At 50.5% G+C, this 26,845-nt stretch overlaps 2 protein-coding genes across 2 annotated transcripts in view; one reads left to right on the forward strand and one right to left on the reverse strand.

Moving 5' to 3' along the window:
• PCNT (pericentrin) overlaps nucleotides 1-26,845 on the reverse strand; it is a 96,602-nt gene that overhangs the window by 60,762 nt on the left and 8,995 nt on the right. Inside the window, exons 7-14 of the mRNA XM_058661523.1 lie at nucleotides 26,471-26,717; nucleotides 25,787-25,874; nucleotides 21,171-21,321; nucleotides 19,976-20,193; nucleotides 16,194-16,669; nucleotides 14,207-14,756; nucleotides 10,523-10,744; nucleotides 3,768-3,914 (exon numbers count right to left, since the gene is read on the reverse strand). Of these exons, the coding sequence (XP_058517506.1) occupies nucleotides 3,768-3,914; nucleotides 10,523-10,744; nucleotides 14,207-14,756; nucleotides 16,194-16,669; nucleotides 19,976-20,193; nucleotides 21,171-21,321; nucleotides 25,787-25,874; nucleotides 26,471-26,717 (2,099 nt within the window). The remainder of the gene's footprint in view (nucleotides 1-3,767; nucleotides 3,915-10,522; nucleotides 10,745-14,206; nucleotides 14,757-16,193; nucleotides 16,670-19,975; nucleotides 20,194-21,170; nucleotides 21,322-25,786; nucleotides 25,875-26,470; nucleotides 26,718-26,845) is intronic.
• LOC131479884 (vacuole membrane protein 1-like) lies at nucleotides 731-2,221 on the forward strand. The gene is given in 2 exon segments (XM_058661524.1): nucleotides 731-1,728; nucleotides 1,731-2,221. Coding segments are annotated over 2 exon segments (1,035 nt in total). The 5' UTR covers nucleotides 731-770; the 3' UTR covers nucleotides 1,808-2,221.

Raw genomic sequence — 26,845 nt, forward strand, 5'->3', positions numbered from 1 at the left:
AGTCCCAGAAGGTGCAGAAAGAGAAGCTGAGTTTGCAAATGTACTTAATGAAATAATAAAAGAAAATTTCCCTAATCTGGAGAAAGAATTGGGAAACAACATCCAGGAGGGGCACAGAACTCCCAACAGGCTTGAGCAAAAGCGATCTTCACCACAACATATGATAATCAAGCTCTCTTCAATTGAACATAAGGAAAAGATCCTTAAATGTGCATGTGAAAAAAATCAATTGACATAGAAAGGAATGCCAATTAAGCTCACAGGAGATCTCTCCCAGGAAACTCTACAGGCCAGAAGAGAATGGAGCGACATATTCCAGATTCTAAAAGAAAAAAATTATCGGCCTAGGATAACATATCCAGCAAAGCTTTCTTTTGTTTTTCAAAATGAAATAAAATTCTTCCACAGTAAAGAAAAGCTAAAAGAATTTGCCTCTTCCAAACCTGCCCTACAAATGATACTTCAAGATGTTCTCTTCATAGAGAAGAGGAATAGCACCTACCAAAACCAAACGGGAAGAACATCCCAGTAAAATGACAACAGAAGACTAAACCAATGAACAACCCATTCCTAAAATGACAGGACCAAAGTATATTAAACTCTGAATGTAAATGGCTTAAGCTCAATCAAACGCCATAGATTAGTAGACTGGGTTAAAAAACAAAACCCATCTGTTTATTGTCTGGAGGAGACACTTCAACAAAGATCAGCAGAAACTATATCACCGGAGCAACCGGGGTCGGAGCGGCTCCTTAAGACTGATATATGAAATGGCAGAGAATGGAAAAAATTGTGACCAGAGACGTGTGGCAATGAGCAAGGAACAGCAAAATGGAAATTTCACAGATCTTTCTTCAATGAATGAAAAGAAGAGGAGGGATCGGGAAGAAAGGCAAAATATTGTCCTTTGGAGACAGCCACTTACTGCCTTGCAGTATTTTTCTCTGGAAGTCCTTATAATATTGAAGGAGTGGACCTCAAAATTATGGCATTGTCAAAGCATTGTGGTGTCTTTTTTACTGCTGCTTGCTGTGCTTATAGCTACGTATTATGTTGATTTCCCTGAGCCACCCTATCCTGACCAGATTATTTGTACAGATAAAGAGAATATTGAAGGAACAATTTCTTTGTGGAGTATCATCTCAAAAGTTAGGACTGAGGCCTGCATGTGGGGAATCGGCACAGCAATCAGAGAGTTGCCGCCATATTTCATGGCAAGGGCAGCTCGCCTCTCAGGTGCTGAACCAGATGATGAAGACAATCAGGAGTTTGAAGAGATGCTGGAATATGCAGAGACTGCACAAGACTTTGCCTCTCGAGCAAAACTGGCAGTTCAAAACCTGGTGCAGAAGGTTGGACTTTTTGGAATTTTGGCATGTGCTTCAATTCCAAACCCTTTATTTGACCTGGCTGGAATAACATGTGGACATTCTCTTGTACCTTTTTGGACCTTCTTTGGTGCAACGCCTATTGGAAAAGCAATAATTAAAATGCATATCCAGAAAATTTTTGTTATCGTAACATTCAGCAAGCACATAGTGGAACAGATGGTGGCTTTCATTGGTGCTGTCCCTGGCACAGGTCCGTCTCTGCAGAAGCCGTTCCAGGAGCAGCGGGAGGCCCAGCGGCAGAAGCTTCACCATAGAAGCAACGAGGGGACACCGCAGGGAGAAAACTGGTTGTCCTGGCTGTTTGAGAAGTTGGTCATTGTGATGGTGTGTTATTTCATCCTATCATTAATTCCATGGCACAAAGTTATGCCAAACGAATTCAGCAACGCTTGAACTCAGAGGAGAAAACTAAATAAGCAGAGAAAAAGTTATTACCTGCCGAAAGTAGAATGGGTGGGTTCTGTCTTAAAGTGAGAAGAATCCAAACCAGGAAGGAAAATTCCCTTTTCCAACCTGTATCAGTTTTAAAATCTTAATTCCTGAAAGCAGTTTAGCCCATATGTTGCACTGACATGCTTGTTGTTGGTTTGTTAAGGTAAGGTATCCACTCTCCATTCAGCCCACGTTGTATTTTATCAGGGTGAAATGTGATGTCACCCTCAAACTTAACAGTAACTGGCCTTCTGTTCCTTACTTTCCAAAGGCCCATGGGGGACAATTAGAGAATTCCCGCCATACACAAAAAAGTTCCTAAAGATGTTAAATATGTCAAGCTTTTTAGGCTTGTCACAAATGATTGCTTCGTTTTTCTAAGTCATTAAAATATATATAAATTGGGCTTGGCAGCGTGGCCTAGTGGCTAAGGTCCTCGCCTTGATCCCATATGGCCGCTGGTTCTAATCCCGGCAGCTCCACTTCCACTCTGTCTCTCCTCCTCTTAGTATATCTGACTTTGTAATAAAAATAAAATTAAAAAAAAACCAAAAAAACCTTTCATTTAAAAAAATAAATAAATAAAATAAAATAAAATAAAATATATATAAATTGTCTAGATTGGAAAACAGCCTTGCATGTCTATCATGATACAATTTAATATGCCATCCTGCCCAACCCTTCCTCTCCCACTCTCCAAAAAGGGCCATTTTATGATTCATTGCACACCCTCTGGGGAAAGCGATCTTTAAATTTTGAGACAGTATAAGGAAAATCTGGTTGGTGTCTCACAAATGACATGACACCATTTTTTATTCTGTATATTTAGAATAAAGTCATGAAAACACTTTATAAAGACATCTGTGATCATTCCAAAAAAAAAAAAAAGAAACTATATCGCATGGGTTTTGTTGTTTTCTGCTGGTTTCATCTCTTCAAAACACTTTCTTCTGATTAAATCATTCAATGACTCATAGATCATGCAGTGGCATCATTTTCTTCAAGAAGGTTCTTGATTTTCATTTCTTCAGCTACATGTTAGTCATTTAGTAGCATGTTATTTAACTTTTTGGTGTTGTTAATTTCTTTTTTCTCCCTGATGTTAATTTTGTTTTGTGGCTCTTCATTTAACAGGATGTATAGTAGCTGTGTAATGGAGACTGTCATATCTAGTAACATGTCATTTAACTTCAGGCATCGTAAATTTCTATTTTTCTTCGTATTGTTGATTTTGTATCATGACTTTTCATTTAAGGGGATGTACAGTAGCGGTGAAATGGAGACTAACATCCAGATGTGAGGATGTAGTGTAATATGCATTTCTGTTTCCAGACAAAAATGGACTTACAATGAAACTGTTTACTCTATCTTGACAATAGGATTCTGGACTCTCTGCCATTGTCCATGCCTGCAATGATGGACATAAGACTGTGTATGAAGAACTATACTTTAGTAACGATATAGCGGAACTAGGTGGGGGGAGGGAATTGGGGAGGGGATAAGGGGATATGGAGCTGTATCATAAAATGATAGCAATAACAATAAAATGTATATTTAATAAAAAAAAAAAAAGAACAGCATGTGTCGAGGTAAAACAGAGCAGCCACCCAGAAGGCACTGCTCTCCCAACAATGGGAAGCAGAGCTCTAACAGACGCTTGCAAACAAGCATCAGTAACCACCGAGCATCCTCCCAGAGGACCGGCAACCCACGCCCAAAGCACACACGGGACTGCTGTGGCAGGCAGGCAGAGTGCTGCTGACGTGTGCTGCCACCTAGCGGGCAGGACAAGAGCAAACAGCTCCACCTGTACGGGGTCCCAGAGGGTCCCAGCAAGAGGGACCTCACACAGGAAGCAAGGCTGAGACGGGGTGTGGGATGATGACACCTGCCGTGCCAGCCTTCCCGGTGCCACTGAACCCAGGAAAGGACCCTCGCACTCACCTGCTGGGCCTGGTGGGTTTTCTCCTGAAGCTGCAGCGACAGAGATGCTGCGGTCTCCTGTGGGCATAGCTGGCCCTGCTCCCTGTCGCAGTTCCCCACCTCCTCTGGTTGATGTGGAACAGCGTTCCTCTCACCTTCAAATCCTTCCTGCCCAAAACAACAACAACAAGTCATTAAGCTGGGAAACCACAGGCACTGCACAAACATTCAGCGTGCATTCACTCACTGAGCCTCAACTCACCAAGAGCAAGGCTCTGTCCACCTCACGAAAGAGCAAGTTTGCCTTCTCCCCCAAAATTGCTCAGGCAACAACCTAACCTGCAGTGTCACAACACCAGCCCCACAAACATTTTTTTTCTTTTGAACACTTACTGATTTGCTTGAAAGAGAGTGACAGAGAAACACCTCCAACGCCTGCGGCACCCCAGGCTTCCTCTGCTGCACAACCCGCCCCCCAGCAAAGACGTGTTTATAAAGGAGTTCACCATCACTGTGGGGTCAGGGTCCTGAGAATCCATGACACTCAAGAATCCAGAATGCTTCAGCTTTGAAATATAGGAACAATTGGGCCCGACGGCGTGGCCTAGAGGCTAAAGTCCTCGCCTTGAAAGCACTGGGATCCCGTATGGACTCCGGTTCTAATCCCGGCAGCTCCACTTCCCATCCAGCTCCCTGCCTGTGGCCTGGGAAAGCAGGAGAGGACGGCCCAAAGCCTTGGGACCCTGCACCCTGTGGGAGACCTGGAAGAGACTCTTGGCTTCTGATTGGCTCAGTTCCAACTGTGGCCACTTGGGGAGTGAACCATCGGACTGAAGCTCTCCCTCTCTGTCTCTCCTCCTCTTTGTATATCTGACTTCTCAATAAAAATAAATAAAGCTTCAAAAAAAAGTTTCTGGGCCCAGTGCCATTGCCTAGCGCCTAAAGTCCTCACCTTGAAAGCACTGGGATCCCGTATGGGCACAAGTTCTAATCCCGGCAGCCCCACATCCCATCCAGCTCCCTGCTTGTGGCCTGGGAAAGCAGTGGAGGACGGCTCAAAGCTTTGGGACCCTGCACACGCGTGGGAGACCCGGAAGAGGTTCCTGGTTCCTGGCTTCAGATCGGCGCAGCACCAGCCGTTGCGCTCACTTGGGGAGTGAATCATCAGACGGAAAATCTTCCTCTCTGTCTCTCCTCTCTGTATATCTGACTTTGTAATAAAAATAAATGAATCTTAAAAAAATAAATAAATAAAATAAAACAAAATAGCACCACGATGATGGTAAAAACGTATGAACCCGCTTTTCACAGCTATGGACACCATGAGAGCCTTACAGGCCCAGCCTTCACTAAGACAATGAGAGGAGGAATGACCTAGCCCACTCCTCTAGGTTAGTCTTGAAAAAGTAACAGTCACTGTGTTTCCCCTGAAGGGAAACAAGGGCAGAGTGGACACAGAACACCCCCAAAGCACCAAGTCCCTAACTGTTGCCCACCTGCCTGTTCTGGACGCAGCCCACTGCAAAGCCATGCACAAGAACATGAATCACAGCTCACGGAGCACCAAGTCCACCCCAGGCCATGTCAACACAATCAGGGGCCACTGTTCAGCAGCACAGCTGCCAAAGCTGTGATGTCAGATAGCTCCAACGGGGGCAACCACAGACTGCTAGGGTCCATGCAGTAGGTGTGGATGACACGAAGGTGTGAAGAGAACAGTTCCGCTGTTTGGCAGGGCCCGGGGAGCTTCCAGCTGTTTGGCAGGGCCCGGGGGAGCTTCCAGCTGTTTGGCGGGGCCCGGGGGAGCTTCCAGCTGTTTGGCAGGGCTCAGGGGAGCTTCCAGCTGTTTGGCAGGGTCTGGGGGAGCTTCCAGCTGTTTGGCAGAGCCCAGCAGATGTCTCTCTGACCAGCTTGACACGGTTTCACCCCGTCTGCATGGACACTCGAGCACCCCACTAAGAATTCTGTAATCTACTGAGGCATGGTTGTTTGCCCGTGAGATGGTTTTTGCTTGAGAGTTAATGCTGCTGATCATGTCTTGGTGAACGGGCCACTGACAATTTACACACAGGAGCACAATTAAGCCCATCCCATTTCTGGACACCTTATTGGGTGATTAACCATTGCCTCAGAATCTGGCCCAGACATGTAGCACACCTTCTGGGAAAGGGCTTGATAATATTCTAAATATTAATGCAAATGAGGGGAGTAAGAGCTGAAACGTCTATGGCAATAAATATAGTTATTGTTATCTCAAAGGCTAGCCTGTCTTTGCAATTTCTTTGAAGCACAGAAAATATAACTGTTTTAGCCACTTTTATAATTTTTAGCTAGCGGGATTAAGGATGCTTTTATTAAAGAAATAAGCTTTTAATTATTGTTTCATTGTTTATGGGGTTGTAGAGCCTATAGTTGTAGAGGGATTTAACATTTGAAACTTTTGTCTTGGATTTTTACGTTTTTTTCCTTTGTAACCTATTTTTCCCATTTAATGATGGGAAAACTGTAGAAATAGAAATGTGGTAGGAATGTATTACTGATTAGCAGGTAATTACATGTTCCTTGGCCTTGGAGTCCTGGCTGTCGCCCCATGGCTACTACTGAAGAATGAATAAAGGCTTGCTTTGAAGAATATGAATATATTATGTTGCAGACTTCTCTGTAAGGGCACCTGCTTAGCCCTGAAACACAGACAGAATGATCAAATGTCTGTGCATGCCCCCTTAGTCTTGAAGTAAAACTAGAACAATTAGTTGCTGTGTAGAAGCTTGTGAGGTGTCTGAGTAAATAAAAAAGGACAGGCTCTTGTGTTGTGGCGGGAGGGCACCAAGTGACAGTGTCCGTGTCTTTCTTTGCCACCGACTCCACGCACCCTTCCCGAGTTCCGAACTCAGCTGGAGCTGGTCTCCAGCAACAGACGTAACAGATAAAGTGACAATGTACCATGTTCCTGGGAACTCTGAAAAGATCCAACATGTTCTGGGACTCCGGAAGGCCAAGGCAGGTGCAGGGCTGAGTGTGCTTAGTGCTTCCCTCAGACAAGAAGTGAAGGCCCCACAAGAACCACACACTTCCCACCACAGCACCGAAGGCCAAAGGCACCCTAACACAGTCCTGCACACACACAGAAATCATCATGTCACTGACATGAAAGACTCAGCAGAAGGACCCGACGGCACAATGTTCCCAAGATCTGCCTACTGAACCGAAAGGCAGAGCAACAGAGAGAAGGAAGGGGGCGAGAAAAGAAAAACCGCCATTTGTTGGTTCAGTTACGACCGACAGCTACTAGGACTGCAGCTGGGCCCAGCCGAAGCCTGGAATTCCAATCTGGTTTCCCACGTGAGTGGCCACTGCCTGTTGCTCTCCCAGAGCACTAGCAGGGAGCAGGGCTGGCACTATGGCACTGGCATCACAGCAGCAGCTGGACTGGCTGCTCCGCGACACCCACAAACCACCAACAGGTCTAAGTCAGAGCCAAGACCCAAACCCGAGATGGGAGTCTGGGCAACAGAAACAGGAAAAACAGGCCACGCCTCAAAGTCTTGTAGACCACTCCCACGCAAAGCAACACACACATACGGGAATCCCAGCAGGTCAGCAGACAGCAAAAAAACCTGAATTGAACAGCGAGAAACTTCCTGAATTTGATGAAAAACATCAATCTGCACATTCAAGAATTTCAAGAAATCCAAACAGGATAAACTGTGAAATCTACATCTACGTGAATCATAATTAAACTTTAAATCTTGAGAGCCACCAAGTGGGTTACTGGACAAGACTGATGCTCCCCCACAAACCAGCAGCTGAGATGGAGAGAAGCAGCCACTCCAAGTGCCAAGAGAAAGACCAAAGCGAGAACCCCACACGCAGGAACTAGGTCTCAAAACAAAGGTGAAAGTCAGACCCTACAAGAAACAAAGCAAAATGAGGACAAGCAGCCGTTTCCTATAAAAATGAAATGGATGCCATGTGGCGGCGTGAGTCCACTGTGCATGTAAAATAACAGACAAAATAAATGCTTTCATAACATTTGGTCTCCTACACACTTAAAAGACAGCTGCATAGAGAAATGATGATGAACTAGTTGGACACCACATGGCGATGCTGCTTCAGTGGACGAAGGACCAGGGACACCATGCTGGCCTCCCAGGGCTGGCCGTAGGCTGAAAAGGGCCTACCTCTGGGTGACTCTGCTGCGGTGCACTGCCAGGTGTGTAAGAAGTGCAGCCACTGCACCCAGGACACTCTTTGACAGTGCACTGAGTCATGGTCCCTGCTGCTGAGGGCTGTCTGAAGTGCACCCTCTACTTCTTAGCAGACTGTGCTGGGACAGCCTGCCAGGATGCACCTTAGGCTGCTTGTCTGCCGGTCAGTAAGAAGCCACATAGGGCATGGACCGGCACTAAGGTGTATCACCATACACCAAAACTGCCCAACACTATATTCCACAAGGGATTCTCGTCATGAAGTGGTGCCTGCCTATTTAATGACGCATTCTGAAGGGCAATTACAGCACAAAGGAGAGAGCAGGAAATAAAGATATTGTAGCAAATAGTTTTATGAATTACTAAGATGCAGTTAGTGTTAATCCTGGGGCTGGCACTGTGGCACGGAAGACTAACCCTCCACCTGCAGTGCTAGCACCCCATATGGGAGCTGGTTCATATCCCAACAATTCCACTTCCAATTCAGCTCCCTTCGTATGGCTTGGGAAGGCAGCTTCAGAAGATGGCTCAAGTTTCTGGGTCCCTGCACCCACAGAGGAGACATGGAGGAAGCTCCTGACCGTGGCTTCAGTCCCTGAGGCCATCTGGGGAGTAAACCAGCGGGTAGAGAACCTCTATCTTTCTTGCTCTCTGTAACCGCCTTTAAAATAAAAATAATATAGGGGCCCCGGTATGATGGCCTAGTGGCTAAACTCCTTGCCTTGCACAGGCCGGGATCCCATATGGGCATTGGTTCTAATCCTGGCGGCCGCATTTCCATCCAGCTCCCTGCTTGTGGCCTAGGAGAGCAGTTGAGGACGGCCCAAAGCCTTGGGACCCTGCACCCTCGTGGGAGACCCGGAAGAGGCTCCTGGCTTCGGATCGGCTCCGTTCCAGCTGTCGTGAATCAGCGGACGGAGGATTTGGTTCTGTCTTTCCTCCTCCCTGTGTATTGGACTTTCCAACAAAAATAAAATAAATATTTTTGTTAAAAGAAAATGCCACCGAATGACATAGAAATGGCATATTTATTTCAATCATTCAGAAAAAGAAACAGGTCCACCTGCAGAGAGTGACAGGACAGGAAAGAGAGCAACAGAAGAATGGTGACCATCCAAACCAACCGCAGGCTCAACTGTCTTAAAAATTAACCATGAGCAAGTCTGTCTTCTTATTTAATGTGAAATGAAGTTTCCCTGTGCAATCAACACAAACCAGCCACTCCACACCCTCACTTAGCGTCCACAGCACCAAGAATTCTTTATAGAATAAACATTTCTATCAAAAAAAAAATCAACCTTACGGTTTCAGAGAACTTTTCCCACAACCAAACTCCAAAGGGCAGTGACCTGGAAGGTGTCCGGTGGCCTCTCCGCATGCATGCGCGACACTGGATCCCAACAGGTGCGGGCTATTTGTGGCCCAGGACTGCCTGTCCCTGCTATTTCAGGACACTAACCCCGCATCCCAGGACACGCCCAGTAGGGCAGTGGGTGGGGCAAGTCAGCATCTTTTCCAGGAGTAAGCTGGTGCCAAGCAGGCCCTATATGCTTCCGAATGTGAACCACAGCCAGGAAGCCAGGAACCCAAGTCAGACGGAAGATAAACAATATAACTTTTGGGTAGAATGGGTTGCCGTTAACAAGAGAGAGGCCAGCTCTGTGGTGTAGCCAGCTCATCCTCCACCTAAGGCAATGGCATCCCATATAGGCACCAGTTCTAGTCCTACTTGCTCCCCTCTGAACCTGCTCCCTAATGGCCTGGAAAGGTAGCAGAAAATGGCCCAGTGTTTGAGCCCATCACCCAATTGAGAGGCCCAGCCCTGGCCATTGCAGCTATGCGGGGAATTGAATCAGATTAGGAAACATCTCCCTCTGTAGCTCCAAATCTCAAATAAATAAATAAATATTTAAAATTAATAAATAAATGAATACTTCTTTTGAAAAAAGAATATTTTTATTGGAAAGTCAGACATACAAAGAAGAGGAGAAACACAGAGGAAGATTTTCCATCTGTTCATTCACTCCCCAAGAAGTCCCAATGGCCGGAGCTGAGCCGATCTGAAGACAGGAGCCAGAAGCCTCTTCCGGGCCTCCCACACAGGTGCAGGGTCCCAAGGTTTTGGGCTATTCTCGACTGCTTTCCCAGGCCATCCAGCAGGGAGCTGGATGGGAAGCAGGGCTGCCAGGATTAGAACCAATGCCCATATGGCATTGACTTTAGCCACTAGACTAACGCACTGGGCCCATGATTCTTTATAATAATAATAAAAAAAAAATACTCCCAAGATGTTCCAGGCACTGAGAGTAGTTGTCACGCAGGGAGGGACAGGAACAGGGACGACACAGCTTGCTGCCCTCAGTTCAGATGGGCTCTGAGGGTCCATCTACTGCACACATCTCCCAAAAGCAAGGCTGGGGCTCTGCCCACCTTCCACACGAGGGAGGCCAGTGGCTCCTGTCATAGAAGCCTGCTTCTGGCTTGTCTCACTGGGCCAGCATCACCACCATACCCTCGCACCCACAGAGCAGACCCCACTGTGGGAACCACACTGCCTCGAGTGCTCACCTTCACAACCTGCTCCCGCGGGGCCTGCACCACCTGGGACTCAGCCTGCTCGGCTCGCTCCTGCGGCTGTGTCTTGGCCACAGGCCTGGCTCCTGGTTCCTGCACAGTAGCTTGGTGCTGGCAATCCAGGCTCAGGACCTCAGCGCCCATTCTGTCCTGAGCTGCAACCCACTCCTCTTGTAGCAGGCGCCTCTGATCACGCAGGGCTGTAGCCAGTTCCTCCTGCCAAAAGAACATCTGCAGGTGACCATCTCCACTCATGCAGTGCACACACCTCGCCACGGCACGTCCACACGCTTCACACTCACAGTACACACCTCACCACTGCCCGTGCACACATCACACACACAATACGCACCTCACCACTGCCTGTCCACACGTCTCACATACATACACACCTCGCCACTGCCCGTCCACACGTCTCACACACACACACACACCTCACCACTGCCCATCCACACGTCTCACACACACAATACGCACCTCACCACTGCCTGTCCACATGTCTCACACACACAATACACACCTCACCACTGCCCGTGCACACATCACACACACAATACACACCTCACCACTGCCCATCCACATGTCTCACACTCACAGTACACACCTCACCACTGCCCGTCCACACGTCTCACACTCACAGTACACACCTCACCACTGCCCATCCACACGTCTCACACACACAATACACACCTCACCACTGCCTGTGCACACATCACACACACAATACACACCTCACCACTGCCTGTCCACATGTCTCACACACACACACCTCACCACTGCCATCCACATGTCTCACACACACAATACACACCTCACCACTGCCTGTCCACATGTCTCACACACACACACCTCACCACTGCCATCCACATGTCTCACACACACAATACACACCTCACCACTGCCATCCACATGTCTCACACACACACACCTCACCACTGCCCGTCCACATGTCTCACACACACAATACACACCTCACCACTGCCATCCACATGTCTCACACACACACACCTCACCACTGCCCGTCCACATGTCTCACACACACAATACACACCTCACCACTGCCCATCCACGTCTCACACACACAATACACACCTCACCACTGCCATCCACGTCTCACACACACACACACACCTCACCACTGCCCGTCCACACGTCTCACACACACAATACACACCTCACCACTGCCTGTCCACACGTCTCACACATACAAACACACCTCACCACTGTCCGTCCACATGTCTCACACACACAATACACACCTCACCACTGCCCATCCACGTCTCACACACACAATACGCACCTCACCACTGCCATCCACGTCTCACACACACACACACACCTCACCACTGCCCGTCCACACGTCTCACACACACACACACCTCACCACTGCCTGTCCACACGTCTCACACACACACACACACCTCGCCACTGCCCGTCCACATGTCTCACACACACACACACACCTCACCACTGCCCGTGCACACATCACACACACAATACACACCTCACCACTGCCCGTGCACACATCACACACACACACCTCGCCACTGCCCGTCCACATGTCTCACACACACACACACACCTCACCATGCCCTTGCACACATCACACGTCTCACACACATACAAACACACCTCACCACTGCCTGTCCACATGTCTCACATACATACAAACACACCTCACCACTGCCCGTCCACATGTCTCACACATACAAACACACCCCGCCACTGCCCATCCACATGTCTCACACACACACACACACACACACACACAACCACTGCCTGTCCACACATGCCTCGCCCTGTGTGCAAGATGTAAGCATTCCTTCTTTCACCAAGTTCTGCCACTAACAGTTACACCATGTGAGACGCAAATTTCTCCTTTCTAAACATGCTTCTGCAATTTCATTCTATTTACATCAAGTAAACCAAGAAAACCTACAAGTCTGAATCCCCATGTGGTAACAGCTGCTACTCCTCGGGGCCCCTGCTTGCCTGTGTACCAGCTGGGCAGGGAAAGAGCCTGGAAACACCCCAAAGACGGTGGCCTGAGGCCTCTCAGCTGTCAAAACACTCAGGTCAGTGTGCACCCTCACCTCACACCTGCTCAGCCCCGATCAGGGTCCACACGACTGCCTGCATGGAATCCAGACCACAGAAGAGGCCTTGGAGACAATGTGAAGCCTTCACAGCTATCAGAACAACTACGGAATAACAGCAGACAAAGGTCCAAGGCCAGAGGCCTGCCACCATGTGGCATACGTGGATGAAGCTCCTGGCTTTGTCCTGCTCCAGCGCTAGCCAAGACAAGCATCTTAGGGAGTGAACCAGTGCGTGGAAGCTTACCCTCTCACCGTTTCTCCATCTCTTTAATTCTTTCTAAATAAATACATCTTTAAAACACACACAGTCACTATGTCTCCAACCTCAAACAAAGCTGATGGGGAACAAGAATAAACTAGCTCTCTTTCTCTTCTCCTCTCTGTATATCTAACTTTTCAACAAAAATAAATAAATCTTTTTTAAAAAAGGGGGAGGCCCGGCACGGTGGCCTAGCAGCTAAAATCCTTACCTTGAATGCACCGGGATCGCATATGGGCACCAGTTCTAATCCTGGCTGCCATGTTTCCCATCCAGCTCCCTGCTTGTGGCCTGGGAAAGCAGTTGAGGACGGCCCAAAGCTTTGGGACCCTGCACCCACATGGGAGACCCGGAAGAAGTTCCTGGCTCCTGGCTTCGGATCAGCTCAGCCCCAGCTGTGGCCGCTTGGGGAGTGAACCATCGGACTGAAACTCTTCCTCTCGGTCTCTCCTCATCTCTGCATATCTGACTTTGCAATAAATAAATCTTTTAAAAAGGAAAGAAAATAAAGAATAAACTAGCAACCACCAACCATACAGCAGAGTAGGGACCCCTCATGGGCACAGCTCCACACAGCATTTCTGTAAATGGCAGTGCACACACTTCTATTTCTTTAGAAGACAAAGTGAGGCACACATGTCTACAAGAGATCCTCCCAACTGCCAGTTCACTGCTCCAATCCCCACCTCAGCCAGGGTCTGCTACTGGAGTGGCACGAGCCCAGCCACACCCCTCCTCGCAGGAGCAGGCAGCCCTGTCCCAAAGGCGCAGCCCTGTCCCAAAGGCCAAACCCTGTAATGCTGCATCCTGGACAACACAAAGGAGCCCAAGCCACATGAAAAAATCAGATGCCAGAGACTGTGGTAAGATAACATGGGAAATGGGTCAAGGAAGACAAATACATCAGAGTCCCAGGGCCTGCAGCTTCTCCAGATGGGCACAGAGACTGTCCCGAGAGGCCCCTTACACAAAACTGGCACCTGCCCCAAGACCCATCCCTGCTCAGAAAACATTACTAATGGAGAGACTGAGGCTCCCTGTGCCCAGGAGAATCTGACCCACTTACCACGGCCCCAGAACCATGGCTTACCCAGTTAGGGGGGGCCTTGAGCAGATGGGGAGGCCTGTGGGCAGAGGCCAGTGCCTCAGTCACAGTATGTAAGAAATAAGCCCTTCACACTCACTGCTTGCGTCCTTCACAGCACAATCAAGCCATGGCTGACGGCAGCAGTTTGAGACACGCACACTAACACAAGGGCATTTGCAACACACTAGTGGCACACACAGCAACAGGGAGAGGTCCTGAGGGAGGCACCTCACCTGGTGAGCTGCCTGCAGCCTCACAGCCAGGGCTCTCAGGTCCTGGGCATGGGCGGCACTCAGTTCGTCCCTCAGGCTATCCTTGGCCGACTGGAGCTCCTCGTCATGCCTCAGCTGGAGCTTCTCCAACTCCTGAGTCAAAGTTGCCTGGTCCTGCAACTGTTCCTCCAGGTCTACCTGCAGCCGCTCCAGAGCCTTCCTGTGCTCAGCCCGCACGGCTTGCGCCTCAGACAGGTAACGGGACTCCAGCAAATCCAGGCTTGACAGATGTCTTGTCTCCAAGGCACTGATGTCCGCAGCATGTTTTGCCTGCAGTTCAGCCCCAAGTGCCTCTAGGAGCCCTCGCCGCTCGCTCTCCAAGGAGGTCGTCAGCTCGCCTAGCTCAGCCCGGTGCCTGGTCTCCAGCTCTGCCCGCACAGTCAGAAGCTGCTGCTGGTACCTGTCCCGCAGGCCCTGGAGCTCACGGGAGTGTTTCTCCTGGGCCTCACACAGCAACGCATCCTGCTCGGCAGCGAACTTCTCCATCATCTCCTTGCGTTCCTCCAACAGCCTGAGGCAACAACCAAAGTGAACACAGACGACACTTGGGAACCAAGGACACTGGCCTTCACTGAGACCCCGTACCCACCTCCCACTGGCCTGCACCGAGACCCTGCAGTCTGAGTCTCAGCTGCTCCACTTTGCATCCAGCTCCCTGGTAATGGCTTTGGAAAGCAGTGGAGGATGGTCAAAAGCCTTGGAATCCTGCACTCACATGGAAGACCCAGAAGAAGCTCCCAGCTTCCAGCTTTGGACCATCCCAGTTCTGGCTGTTGCAGTCATTTGGGGAGTGAACCAGCAAATGGAAGATCCGAAAATTCTCTCTATGTCTCTCTTTCCCCCTCCCTCCCACAAATAGACAAATAAATCTTTTTTAAAAGAACCAGAAAGCAACAAAAACATTTAAAACACACACACACACACATAAATTACAAAAAAAAAAGAAGAAGAAGAAGAACCAGCAAGCAGCACTGCCAACCGGCTTAGACTCCCCTTTCTGGATTCTAGTCATTCTTCTCCGCTCTGCCCCAGTCCAAGATCCCCCGGCAGCTCTAAGTGGGAGAATGAAGTGCCACAAGAAGGTAGGAGCTCAGGGTCACTGACTGAGGAGGACCCCAGCAGCACGGGTTGAACTTCTCACCACAAAGAGGACAACCCTTGTCTGCCCAGAGAAAAGGAAAGGTGAGGTCAGCTCCAGGCAGGGAAGTGACCCCAGGGAGCAGCCAGCAGCCTGAGAGCTGCAGGTGTTATCAGACACCACGGCGGAGATGGACAACTCCCGTGGAAGGACCAAACCCCATGAAGAGCCAGGAAGGACAAGGAACTGCATCTCTGAGGGTACGTGGAGTGTGCTGGGTAAGCTCACACACATGCAGAGAGGCAATCCACAGCTCTTCACATTCAAACTGGGCGGGAGCACCAAGATGTGCACGGACTAGCTGCACCTCCCTGTGGACTGGGAAGGGCAGAACCCAGAGCAGGTGCAGCAGGGGATGCCACCAGCACAGGCGGAGGCAGGCAAAGGACAAACCTGTTTACAGCTCCAGGAAATAAGGGGTCTATTGCTGGGGGTTGGGAGAGTCTGTTTTAACAATAATTTGTTTAAAAAAAAAAACTGAAGAGGATTTCTTCCTCACAAATAGGAAGAACAGAAGGAAGGTGAGGAGATGATTCCACACACAGAACAAGAGTTTTAAAAACGAGGAGTGAGGCTGATGATTCTGCTGCAGAACTTTCAGCAATGGAGACGTGAACTGAGACACGCACACCTACGTCTGCCGAAGGTGGCCTTGACTGCAAGCAGGTGGTCCAATACTGGCTTCAGGGCAGAAACTCACAACCTCACACACTCCACCTAGGTCTCCTACATCTTTCCACCTGAGAGGCCCGCCTCTGCCGGGAGCCAGGACAGCCCCAGCACCCCAGCTGCTGCAGCAACGCCACCCACCGGTTCTGGGCCAGCATCAACTGAAGGGCGAGGTCCTCTTGCCGGCACATCACGGCGCTCCCACCATCCTGGACAAGGCTCTGGTCCTGGGCGACAGCGGGCTCGCAGCTACACTGGCTGCATGGTCCAGCCTCCTCCCCGGGCAGGACCCCACACTCCAGCTGCTGCAGCCGGCCCTGCTGCTCCGTCACAGATCCCTCCAGGGCCAGAATCTGGGCTGCCTGTAGATCCTGAAGTCTCCTCATTTCTGCCTCTCGAACCTCAAATGTTTTCATCAGCAAGCGTTTCTCAGAATCAGCCTTTTCCTTCAGTTCAAGGAGCATCGGTGTTAATCTCGCTTCAGCTTCTCTTTCCATGTGCTCACTTGTAATTTTCCATTCTGTTTCTTTCTTTTTTAATTCTTCCTTCATTAGTTCAATCTTCCCCTTAGCTTTACTTAGTTCTTCCTCGTGGTGTACAACTAAATTATGTTTTACCTATAGATGACAAGGTCATTGAAGAGGAAAGAAACAGATGGGAAAGATTACTGAAGGGGGCCATCACCATGGTGTACTAAGCAAAGCCACTGCCTGCATATGGGCGCCAGTTCGCGTCCCAGCTGCTCCACTTTCTGAACACGTTCCCTGGCTAACGGCCTGTAGGAACAGTGGAAGACAGCCCAAGTGACTGGGCCATCACCCGTCTGGGAGACCTGGAAGAAGCTCCTGGCTTCGGACAGGCCATCTGGGGGGTGATCCAGTGGGCTCTATCTTCCTCTTCTCTAACTCTACCATTCAAATAAACTAAGGACCTCAATTCAGCTCAGAAGTTAGGGAAACGTCCACAACACAGGGGCATTATGAAATCAACGGCAATGCAAGGAACTTAAGATGGCTAAAATACATTAAATTCCACATCGCATCACCTAGAACCAATTTGCTTTTTTCCTCTGGAGCAATAAAGTGGGGTTGGAGGCGTGCTGATCTTGACCGAGGAGAACTCTGGGTCTTCTGCCAAAAGCCCTACAATAGAAAGGAACGCATCCCACAGCAGCAAGAACAGACGTCCCTGGGGAAAGCACAATTGTAATGTGTCTCCATCTCCAGTCTATGAAATGCACAGGAACTTGAGCAAAAAGATGAATAAATGAAAACTGGTCACTTTAAAGGTATTTTATAAAAAGGTAACTAAACAAGGATGCTAAAAGCTGGCAAGTACCTTACTATTACAAAGAAAGCTAGAGAGTCTGGCCCAGCGGCCGAGCACCGAGCACCTCGCCTCGCAACCACTCGGATCCCGTATGGGTGGCTGTTTGTGCCCAGCTGCTCCACTTCTCATCCTGCTCACTGCTTATGGCATGGAAAAGCAGTAGAGGATGGCTCAAAGCTTGGGGACCCTGCACCCCTATGGGAGACCCAGAAGAGGCTCCTGGCTCCTGGTTTCAGATCAGCTCAGCTCCAACCGTTGTAGCCACTTGGGGAAGAGAACCAGCAGACAGAAGCTCTTTCTCTCTCTCTGTCAATTTCTCTGTGTAAATCTGCCTTTCCAATAAAAAACTAAATATATGTATCTTCAAAAAAAAAAGAAAATATGTCTACAAACCACCGAACATTAATAGTGATTAACAGGCATGTAGGAGAGGCCTCAGCCCCACTCCTCAAGTCCAGCCCGGCCATCCACTCCCAGGAATGGCTGAGCAGAAATGACCTAGTAATGACACAGATGATGAATAAACTTGAAGAAGCCACTGGAGGCCCGGGAGAGAAGCCAAAGGAGGCAAAGCCTGAAATAGGGGACAAACTGGCCTAACAATGAAGTGGCGCGGCTCACATCCTTCTCTCAAGTTCAACTCTGTCACACACAGGAAGTCTATCACCCTAGCATGGATCAGAACAAGTAGAAGGGGGGATGTGGTGGGGAGCCTCTAGAAGGAAGAACAAACCTTGCCCCAGGTGCAAGCGGACCTCTGATCTACGCAGGTGAGGTGAACTGACATGGCAGGCCAGTTAGGGCTAAAGCAACTAATTCACCACCACAGTCACGACAGGGGAGATGGAATGTGGCGTCAGTTCACCCAAGTTGACGACCTACAAAACAACAAACCACCACCAACACTCTTCAAGAGAAATAGCTGATATACGAAACAATCAGAAATAAGACACACTACAAGGGAAAACAGGGTCAAGAGAGACTGCTTGGAGACGACACAGATGATGAAAACAACCTCTGGGGCTTTAAACACTTTCAATCCTGAACCAAATCTCCTGCCATCTTCAGACAGGTTCTTCAAGAACAAAAAGGAGATTGAGAAGCAGGCTTGTGCATGAGAAACGGTGAGGAACTCCTTCAGCTGGAGGGAATCCGCCCCAACAGCAAGCCTGAGGCCCAGGAAGCAGCCAAGGGCCAGACCACGAGCCTCACGTCCTTCCACAGGATGCTGATAGCACTGACCACAGCAGGGCGGCCACAGCTGCAGCAGCATGGTGAAGAGAAGCAAACACACACGCACACAACCAAAGGCCTCGCGGTTTACCTGAACTGTCTGAGAGACGCTCAGAATACGCGTTCTAACCCCGAGAGTGACCACTAAAAGCAATACTCAAGGACACACATGAAGATATTTCAAAATGTATATGAAACATCAAGAGTGAGAATGAATTTTGGTACAAAAACTTTTAAAATAATATATTGTTTTCTCATAAAACATTTTCTGGGCCTAGGATAACAGCCTTGTGGTTAAATCCTCACCTTGAACGTGCCGGGATCCCATATGGGCACCGGTTCTAAACCTGGCAGCCCCGGGATCCCATCCAGCTCCCTGCTTGTGGCCTGGGAAAGCAGTCGAGGACGGCCCAAAGCCTTGGGAACCTGCACCTGCGTGGGAGACCCAGAGGAAGTTCCTGGCTCCTGGCTTCAGATGGGCACAGCACCGGCCATTGTGCTCACCTGGGGAGTGAATCATTGGACGGAAGATTCCTCTGTGTCTCTCCTCGCCTCTGTATGTCTGACTTTGCAATAAAAATAAATAAGTCTTAAAAAAAAAAGTTTGTGAAGGCTGGGACAACCAGACTCATGGAGTGAGCAGATCTCAGGAAAAAGGATCGCGACAGTTCGAGCCTGTTGCTGTGCCTGGCCCAGCTGCAGCCACTGCAGCCTTTGCGTAGTAAACCAGCAGAAAGCAGAGCTTTCATACCCAGTCTGGCCCGCTCTCATTGGCAGACTGCCAGCGAGTTCCAGCCGCCAGCCTTCACACTGCCCACACATTCCAAAAGCTCTGATCCTGCTCAAAGTCCTCACCAAAGCCTCTGTTTAAGACGTAACACAGTGATTCAAGCTGTGGGCAGTAACCGCTCCCTGTGAAACTCTGGTTTGATGGAGATAAAAACCTAAGACCTTCACAGGAAAAAAAAAGGGTGAGTGCAGTCACACAGCACAGGGAACACAGTTCAGTCAAAACACGAGTCAGAAACCAGACCACTTGAACCGTATTTTCCCAGCCCTGATCATCTTCCACGGCACCTGCTGCACAAGACAGCCCAGTACAAGCTGTGCACACTCACGTCTTAAACCTTTCTCTGTGCTTGCAGCCCACAGAGCACAGTCACACTCACAGGCTGTCACAGCAAGAGCCTGCAGAACTCAGAGCACCCGGAAGGAAGAGTGCCACAGGGAGCTAGGTGCCTCCCTGCCCTGGCTGTACACTTCCTGGGCCCCTGTGAGAAGAACTCTGCTGCTGGGGCCAGAGTCCTGTGCAATCCTGAGCTGTCCCTGGTCCCAGTGGCTTACTGCGACTCACGACTTACTTTCTCTAAGTCCTCCTTCAGACGGATTTCATGCTGCAGCTTCTCGTGTAAATTCCTGTTCTCCATTTTTAAAAGTTCAATTTCTTCCTTGAAATCAGCTTGAGCAAGTGTAAGCTCAACCTTGTTCTCCGTTTCCAAACCCAGGCCTCTGGCAGCCACCTCCAGGTCAACCTGCAGGGCCACGTCCTGCGTCGTCTGGAGACAGAAGGGAGCATGACCTGCAGGGGGCAAGGAGACAGGAAGGACAGCAACTACCTCACATACAGAACAGGACTCCACGAACTGGACAGTCCCTGCAAATTCAGAGGCAGGGAAGCTTTGTGCTCTGGAGGGCACAGCTCATTCTGGGTCACTGTAGACGCCTGGTCTACATAGCAGCCACCTGGCCACTCAGGCTGCCCTATCAGGTCAAGTGCCACATGGCATGTCCATCAGTCTCACCAGAGCGAGCCTCATGCATCTCCTTGGAGATAAGCACACGCCTATCGTTTGAGGCCTAAAAGCACCTGTGGAGACAGCATCTGTCCCCACCCCCAGAGTTGTTCAGTGAACTGGCTCATCAAACTCTCCACCTCCCCAGTCACACAGTGATGCATGCAGGACACTTGTTCCCAGGTGAGGTGGGCTCCTCTCAGCCCGCCCCAAGCAGTCCCAAAAAGCACTCAGCAAGATGGCTTCTCACACTACAGCGTCCCAGGAGGCAGCAGGTTCCCACTCTCCAGGTGGGGCCCTCAACCTCATCTCCTCACTGCCACCACAGGATGGACACAGCTCTCCCCACCCAGGGTCACGCTGAGCCAGAGCATCACACGGCCACCACACCTGCCCCTACTCCTGGGTCCCCATCTGGGAGGTCTGTACTATCACACTGCCTCGACCACCCAGATCCTGCTCAACCGAAACACTGGCACGGTCAGTCTGCCCAGCTGTGACCACAGGGCCAACTAGGCCTGCCAGGAGCAGAGCAGGTTTCTAAAACAGCCCACCTGACCCATGTCCTCCCTCAAGGCTAAGTGGCCCCCACTACCTAGCAATTTCCTATGAGCCCAGAACTGCCACAGACAGGGCTGGCCCAAGGACACATGGGCTCTTGCTCCATCCTGGCCACAACAGGACGCACATGCCTAGGGACAGCTGCCAGCACTGACTCCAGCTGATAGGTCAGAGAGCCAAGGGGAGCTGGCCAGACACTCACCGTGGCCATCCTCAGGGGGCTCCTCATGCTGCTCCTCCGGCTCCAGGTCTTCAGTGCCATCCTCACGCTGCAGGTGCAGTGAAGAACTCAGCACTGCTGGCTGGTGCCTGCAGGCTTCTTCCAACCCCACATGTAGCTGTGTCCGGTTATCCTGTGGAAACCAGCACCAGGAACGTGGGCAGGATTCTGTCGTTGCCCCAAAGGTACATCCTTCTGTCCATTCCCCGAACCACCCTCACACTCATGCTGCCTGCAGGGCCCAGGCAGTGCCAAGCCAACGGTGTGGCTCTGAGAGAGACCCCCTGTACCCCATGCAGCAAAGGCCGTTGCCTCTCAACACAGAGGTACTCCCTCAACAGCCAGAGTCCAACCCTCAGCCTTGGCTGTCAGCTCCTCCTCTTCCACTCTCAGGGTCAGGGTTCCTCCCCCTCAGGGTTTCATGCAGCCCACCTTCCACTCAAGCCTGTACTTTCCAAGCTGTCCACTAACAGGTGCGGCCCTGTCACACCCACACACTCAGGTCAAGACAGCACATAAGGGAAGTGAGCGGCTCTCCACAGGCCACCCTGATGGCCAGCTCTGCCCAGGAGGCCGAGACACAGCTCTGCCATTTCCCCAAAACCTCTTGGTCACAGATGTCTCCTTCTCAAGGCGCTCAAACTAGACTGACCTTCCCCACCTCCCCATACAGCTTCCAACGGGCCAAATGCCTCAGCCCAGAAGCCCCCAAACCAGATGGGGACCCTAGAAGAAGATGGGGCTCCCAGCACCAGATGGAGGCCCAGAATGAGTGAGAACCCCAGATGCAGCCCTGGAGATGCTCCTCTCCCTAACCCGCCTCTGTCCTTCCTTGTAAGTCTGAGTTCCGAATCAATAAAATAAAGCCTGAGGTCAGGTCCAGTGCGCAAATCCTGGAAACAGCCCAGAGAGGCAGAGACGCACAGAGGCCCGAGAGAGCTGACACCAGATGTAAAGAACAAAGGCAGGGGACAGACTCAGCAGAGGGAAGCCGCAGCCCACAGACAGGGCAGACGTCAACTGTGGTCATCCCGAGAGTCTGGCACGCCCCCGACAAGGCCCCACACCCAGAGGCACACAAAAGCCTCAAGAAACTATGCACAATCCATTCTTGTTATCTCACCTTCTTACAATTCAACTACAGTTATAGGAAAAAAAACATTTAACTGGTAAACCTACAAGAACAAGAAATACAGACAAGGCTACAACAAGCCAATGTCCACCAACTTCTAGAAGACAGGAAGCTTCCAGGCTGACAAGGGGAAGAAGGCAAGCCCCACAGATGCTGAAGGAGACCAGGAACAGAGCGAGTGGGGCTCTAAGCAGGACACTGGAAGGCAGAAGGCAGACACCTCACTAAGTGCCAGTACACACCAGGAAATGATGTATGCAGAGGCAGCTGCGGTAGCCCTGTTGCTCCTGCCCACCTCTCCTCCAGTCAGCACACACAGAGACCCAATCACACCACACAGACCCACTCCTACACCACACAGACCCACTCCTACACCACACACAGACCCACTCCTACACCACACACAGACCCACTCCTACACCAACACAGACCCAATCACACCGCACAGACCCACTCCTACACCACACAGACCCACTCCTACACCACACACAGACCCACTCCTACACCACACACAGACCCACTGCTACACCAACACAGACCCACTCCTACACCACACACAGACCCACTCCTACACCACACAAAGACCCAATCACACCACACACAGACCCACTCCTACACCACACACAGACCCACTGCTACACCAACACAGACCCACTCCTACACCACACACAGACCCACTCCTACACCACACACAGACCCATTCCTACACCACACAGACCCACTCCTACACCACACACAGACCCAATCACACCACAGACCCACTCCTACACCACACACAGACCCAATCACACCACACAGACCCACTCCTACACCACACACAGACCCACTCCTACACCACACAGACCCAATCACACCACACAGACCCACTCCTACACCACACACAGACCCAATCACACCACACAGACCCACTCCTACACCACACACAGACCCACTCCTACACCACACACAGACCCATTCCTACACCACACAGACCCACTCCTACACCACACACAGACCCAATCACACCACAGACCCACTCCTACACCACACACAGACCCACTCCTACACCACACAGACCCAATCACACCACACAGACCCACTCCTACACCACACACAGACCCACTCCTACACCACAGAGACCCAATCACACCACACAGACCCACTCCTATGCCACACACCCACTCCTACACCACACACAGACCCACTCCTACACCACACACAGACCCACTCCTACACCACACAGACCTACTCCTACACCACACAGACCCAATCACACCACACAGACCCACTCCTACACCACACAGACCCAATCACACCACACAGACCCACTCCTACACCACACACAGACCCAATCACACCACACAGACCCACTCCTACACCACACACAGATCTAATCATACCACACACAGACCCAGTCAGCACCACAGACAGCCCCACTCCTACACCACAGACAGACCCACTCTTACACCAGAGACCCACTCCTACACCACACACAGACCCACTCCTACACCACACACAGATCCAGCCACACCACAGACCCAGTAAGCACCACAGACAGCCCCACTCCTACACCACAGACAGACCCAATCACACGACACACAGACCCAGTCAGCATCACAGACAGCCCCACTCTTATACCACACAGACCCACTCCTACACCACACACAGACCCACTCCTACATCTCTAGAACACTTACACTGTGTTCCCAACATGGGACAGGACAGCAAGGGGTACAGAACACAAACACAAAGATTCCAGGAACTAAAAACGGCCCTGGGGCAAGAAACACAGCTAAAGGAGAGAGGGAAGAGAATCCCTCACCCCAATCATAGAGAATAACTAAAGAGCTGTCTGTTAAAAGATGGACACAGGAGACAGCTGTTGACTTCACCCCGGAAACCCACATGGCTGTCATAGTGGCTCAGAGAGGACCAAGGGGGAAAGAGATGCTCCCAGTCAACAAGGCCAGCAGAGGAGTCTCAGAGCAAAAGGCCTTACTTGACCCCCAGCACGGGAAACATGCAATGACTGTGACAGCTCAGTGTCCACTCAAAGAAAGGAGCATAGGGAAACATGGAGGGGGCGCGCATGGAAGGGCAGGGAAAGATAGATCTGCAACACCACTAGGCAAGAGGCATGGCGCAGAACCCTTCTTGACCAGCCTCAGTAAGTGCCAGTGTGCTGCTCAGGCACCCTCTGGCGGTCAGATAAGGAAGCAGCAGCAGCAAGCATAGGAGACCAGAGACTTGTCCCCCAAAACAAGGGGCATAGGGCATGCTGGAGGGGAGAGCACCGTGGGAATGACAGCGCAGGCAGATCACAGATCACAGGATGGTGGAGAGCATGGGACAAGAAACCTGGACACTAAAAAACCCAGTGGCGACACATGGCTGAGGGGCAGCCATAACTGCTAATGAGGGACAGACGTGAGGAGCACAGCAGCCCTGCTGGCCCTGAGAGCATCCATGTCGGCCACGAAGGCTTTCTGAGAGCCAGTTCCTTCGTTGCAGCAGCCGTAAAGCAACCACAGGAAGCAGAGCACAGAGGAGGCTCACTGAGCAGGTGAATACCTGCCTTTTGGCAGCTGTGCTAATGCTGATGGCCCCTGCCAACAGCATATAGATAGATCTGGAATGTTTCTTCTTTCCAGGAAGTTCTGTCTGGAACTTTCCACAAAGGTGAAAGTGACAGAAAGTGACAGGACATAGGCAGTTCAACAAAAAACACAAGTTAAGCCACAGACTGTCACCAGCAGCCCAAATAAGTGCCCTGTCCTACAAATCAACCAAGCAACCCTTCTGAAGAAAGAAAAAAGATAAAGGCAGTGAAACAATGTCCAGGCCCAGCGCAATGGATCAACTGGCGAATCCACCCCTTGCAAGTGCCGGGATCACATAAGGGTGCCAGTTCACGTCCTGGCAGCCCTACTTCCCATCCAGCTCCCTGCTAGTGGCCTGGGAAAGCAGTCACGAACGGGCTAAAGCCTTGGGACCCTGCACCCATGTAGGAGACCTGGAAGAAATTCCTGGCTCCTGGCTTTGGCTTGGCTCAGCTCCAGCTGAGTCATTTGGGGAGTGAACCAGTGGATGAAAAGATCTTTCTGTCTCTCCTCTCTGTAATCTGCCTTTCCAATAAAAATAAATCTTAAAAAAAAAAGTCCAATGTGTAACTCATAAAAAAAAACACAATTTCAACACAACAGTCAAAGTCAGTCTGACAACATGCATGCTTGGCAGGACATGGGCCAGGAGGATCCTGGGACAGAGGCAGGACTCCAGCCACATGTCTCCCAACAGTCCAACCCCTGTGGAATCCTTGGGTACCCTGAGCCACAGGAGCAGGCCCTCCTCCACCTGATGTGTCAAGAAGGAATCACGGAAAGGGTAGATACCCAGCCCTGATGACACAAGACACATAATTCCAATGGAAGATGGAGAAAACTCAGTTTTCTCTCAGTGATTCAAGAAAGATCAACTGAACCATTACCTCGTATTGTCCAGGCTGAAGGTAAAGTCGATCCAAGTGGTCTTTTCTTTCTTCTTCAGATATCTCTTCGAGAAATATACAGGATGAACTAAGAGGCAAAGCATGTGTTAAGTGCATACACACTCAGGATCAGTACTGCAACCCCGACATTCCAGATGAACGCGAGTTCAAGACCTGGCTGCCTCATTTCTAGCTCAGCTTCCTGCTGACATGCCTGGGAGGCAGCAGCAGACGGGTGAAGCACCTGGGCCTGTTCTCACACAGGAGACATGATGAAGCTCCTGGATGGGACCTAGCGTTTATGATTCCCCCTTCTTCAATCCCTCCTACGTAACTCTGCCTTTCAAATACATCTTAAAAAGAAAAGCACTCTACCTGCACTCCTGTCCCCAAGGACTAGCAGCACACCGTGAAGGTCCACTCCTACTACAGCCTTGCAAAGATGCAAAGATTGGACATTGCTGGCTGAGAATTCAGGCTGCACCGCTGGCTGACAACGAGCCACCCACCAGCCACCTGCACGGTGGCCACACAACACTGCACAAGACTGTGCTAGTCTGGGGTTAGTCATCTTGTTGCAAATCCTGATCACACTGGCATGGAATCACCACCAGCACCAGACCTGAAGCCAGCTCAGCTCCCCACATCTTAGACACACAATGAAGGCAATGAATGCTCTTTTACCTGAGTTCCACAGACTCCAGAAGACAATCTCCCTTCACTTCTCGCAGCCGTTGCTGTAACAGGGTTAGGTCCTCTTGGTAAGTTTTCTCAGCATCTCTTAATTTTTTCTCAAAATAAATCCTCAGCTGCTCCAGCTCAGACTCGTACTGGCTTCTCTGCCTCTGCTGCTCCCGTGCAAAGCCTTGCCGGAGGTGCTCCAGCTCCTCCACACGAGCAGCCCGGCCCAGCAGCTGCTCGGGGAACTCTTCTGGAAGCCAACACAGGCATCTGCAGCTGAGACCACACAAACACAGCAGACAGACGAGACCCACCGCCCGAGGGGCAGGATGTGGAATCCCAGAACCTGTGAGAAAACGACGGCCCCTCCATCCCACG

Source organism: Ochotona princeps, chromosome 3, assembly GCF_030435755.1.
Source record: "Ochotona princeps isolate mOchPri1 chromosome 3, mOchPri1.hap1, whole genome shotgun sequence".
Lineage (NCBI taxonomy): Eukaryota > Metazoa > Chordata > Mammalia > Lagomorpha > Ochotonidae > Ochotona > Ochotona princeps.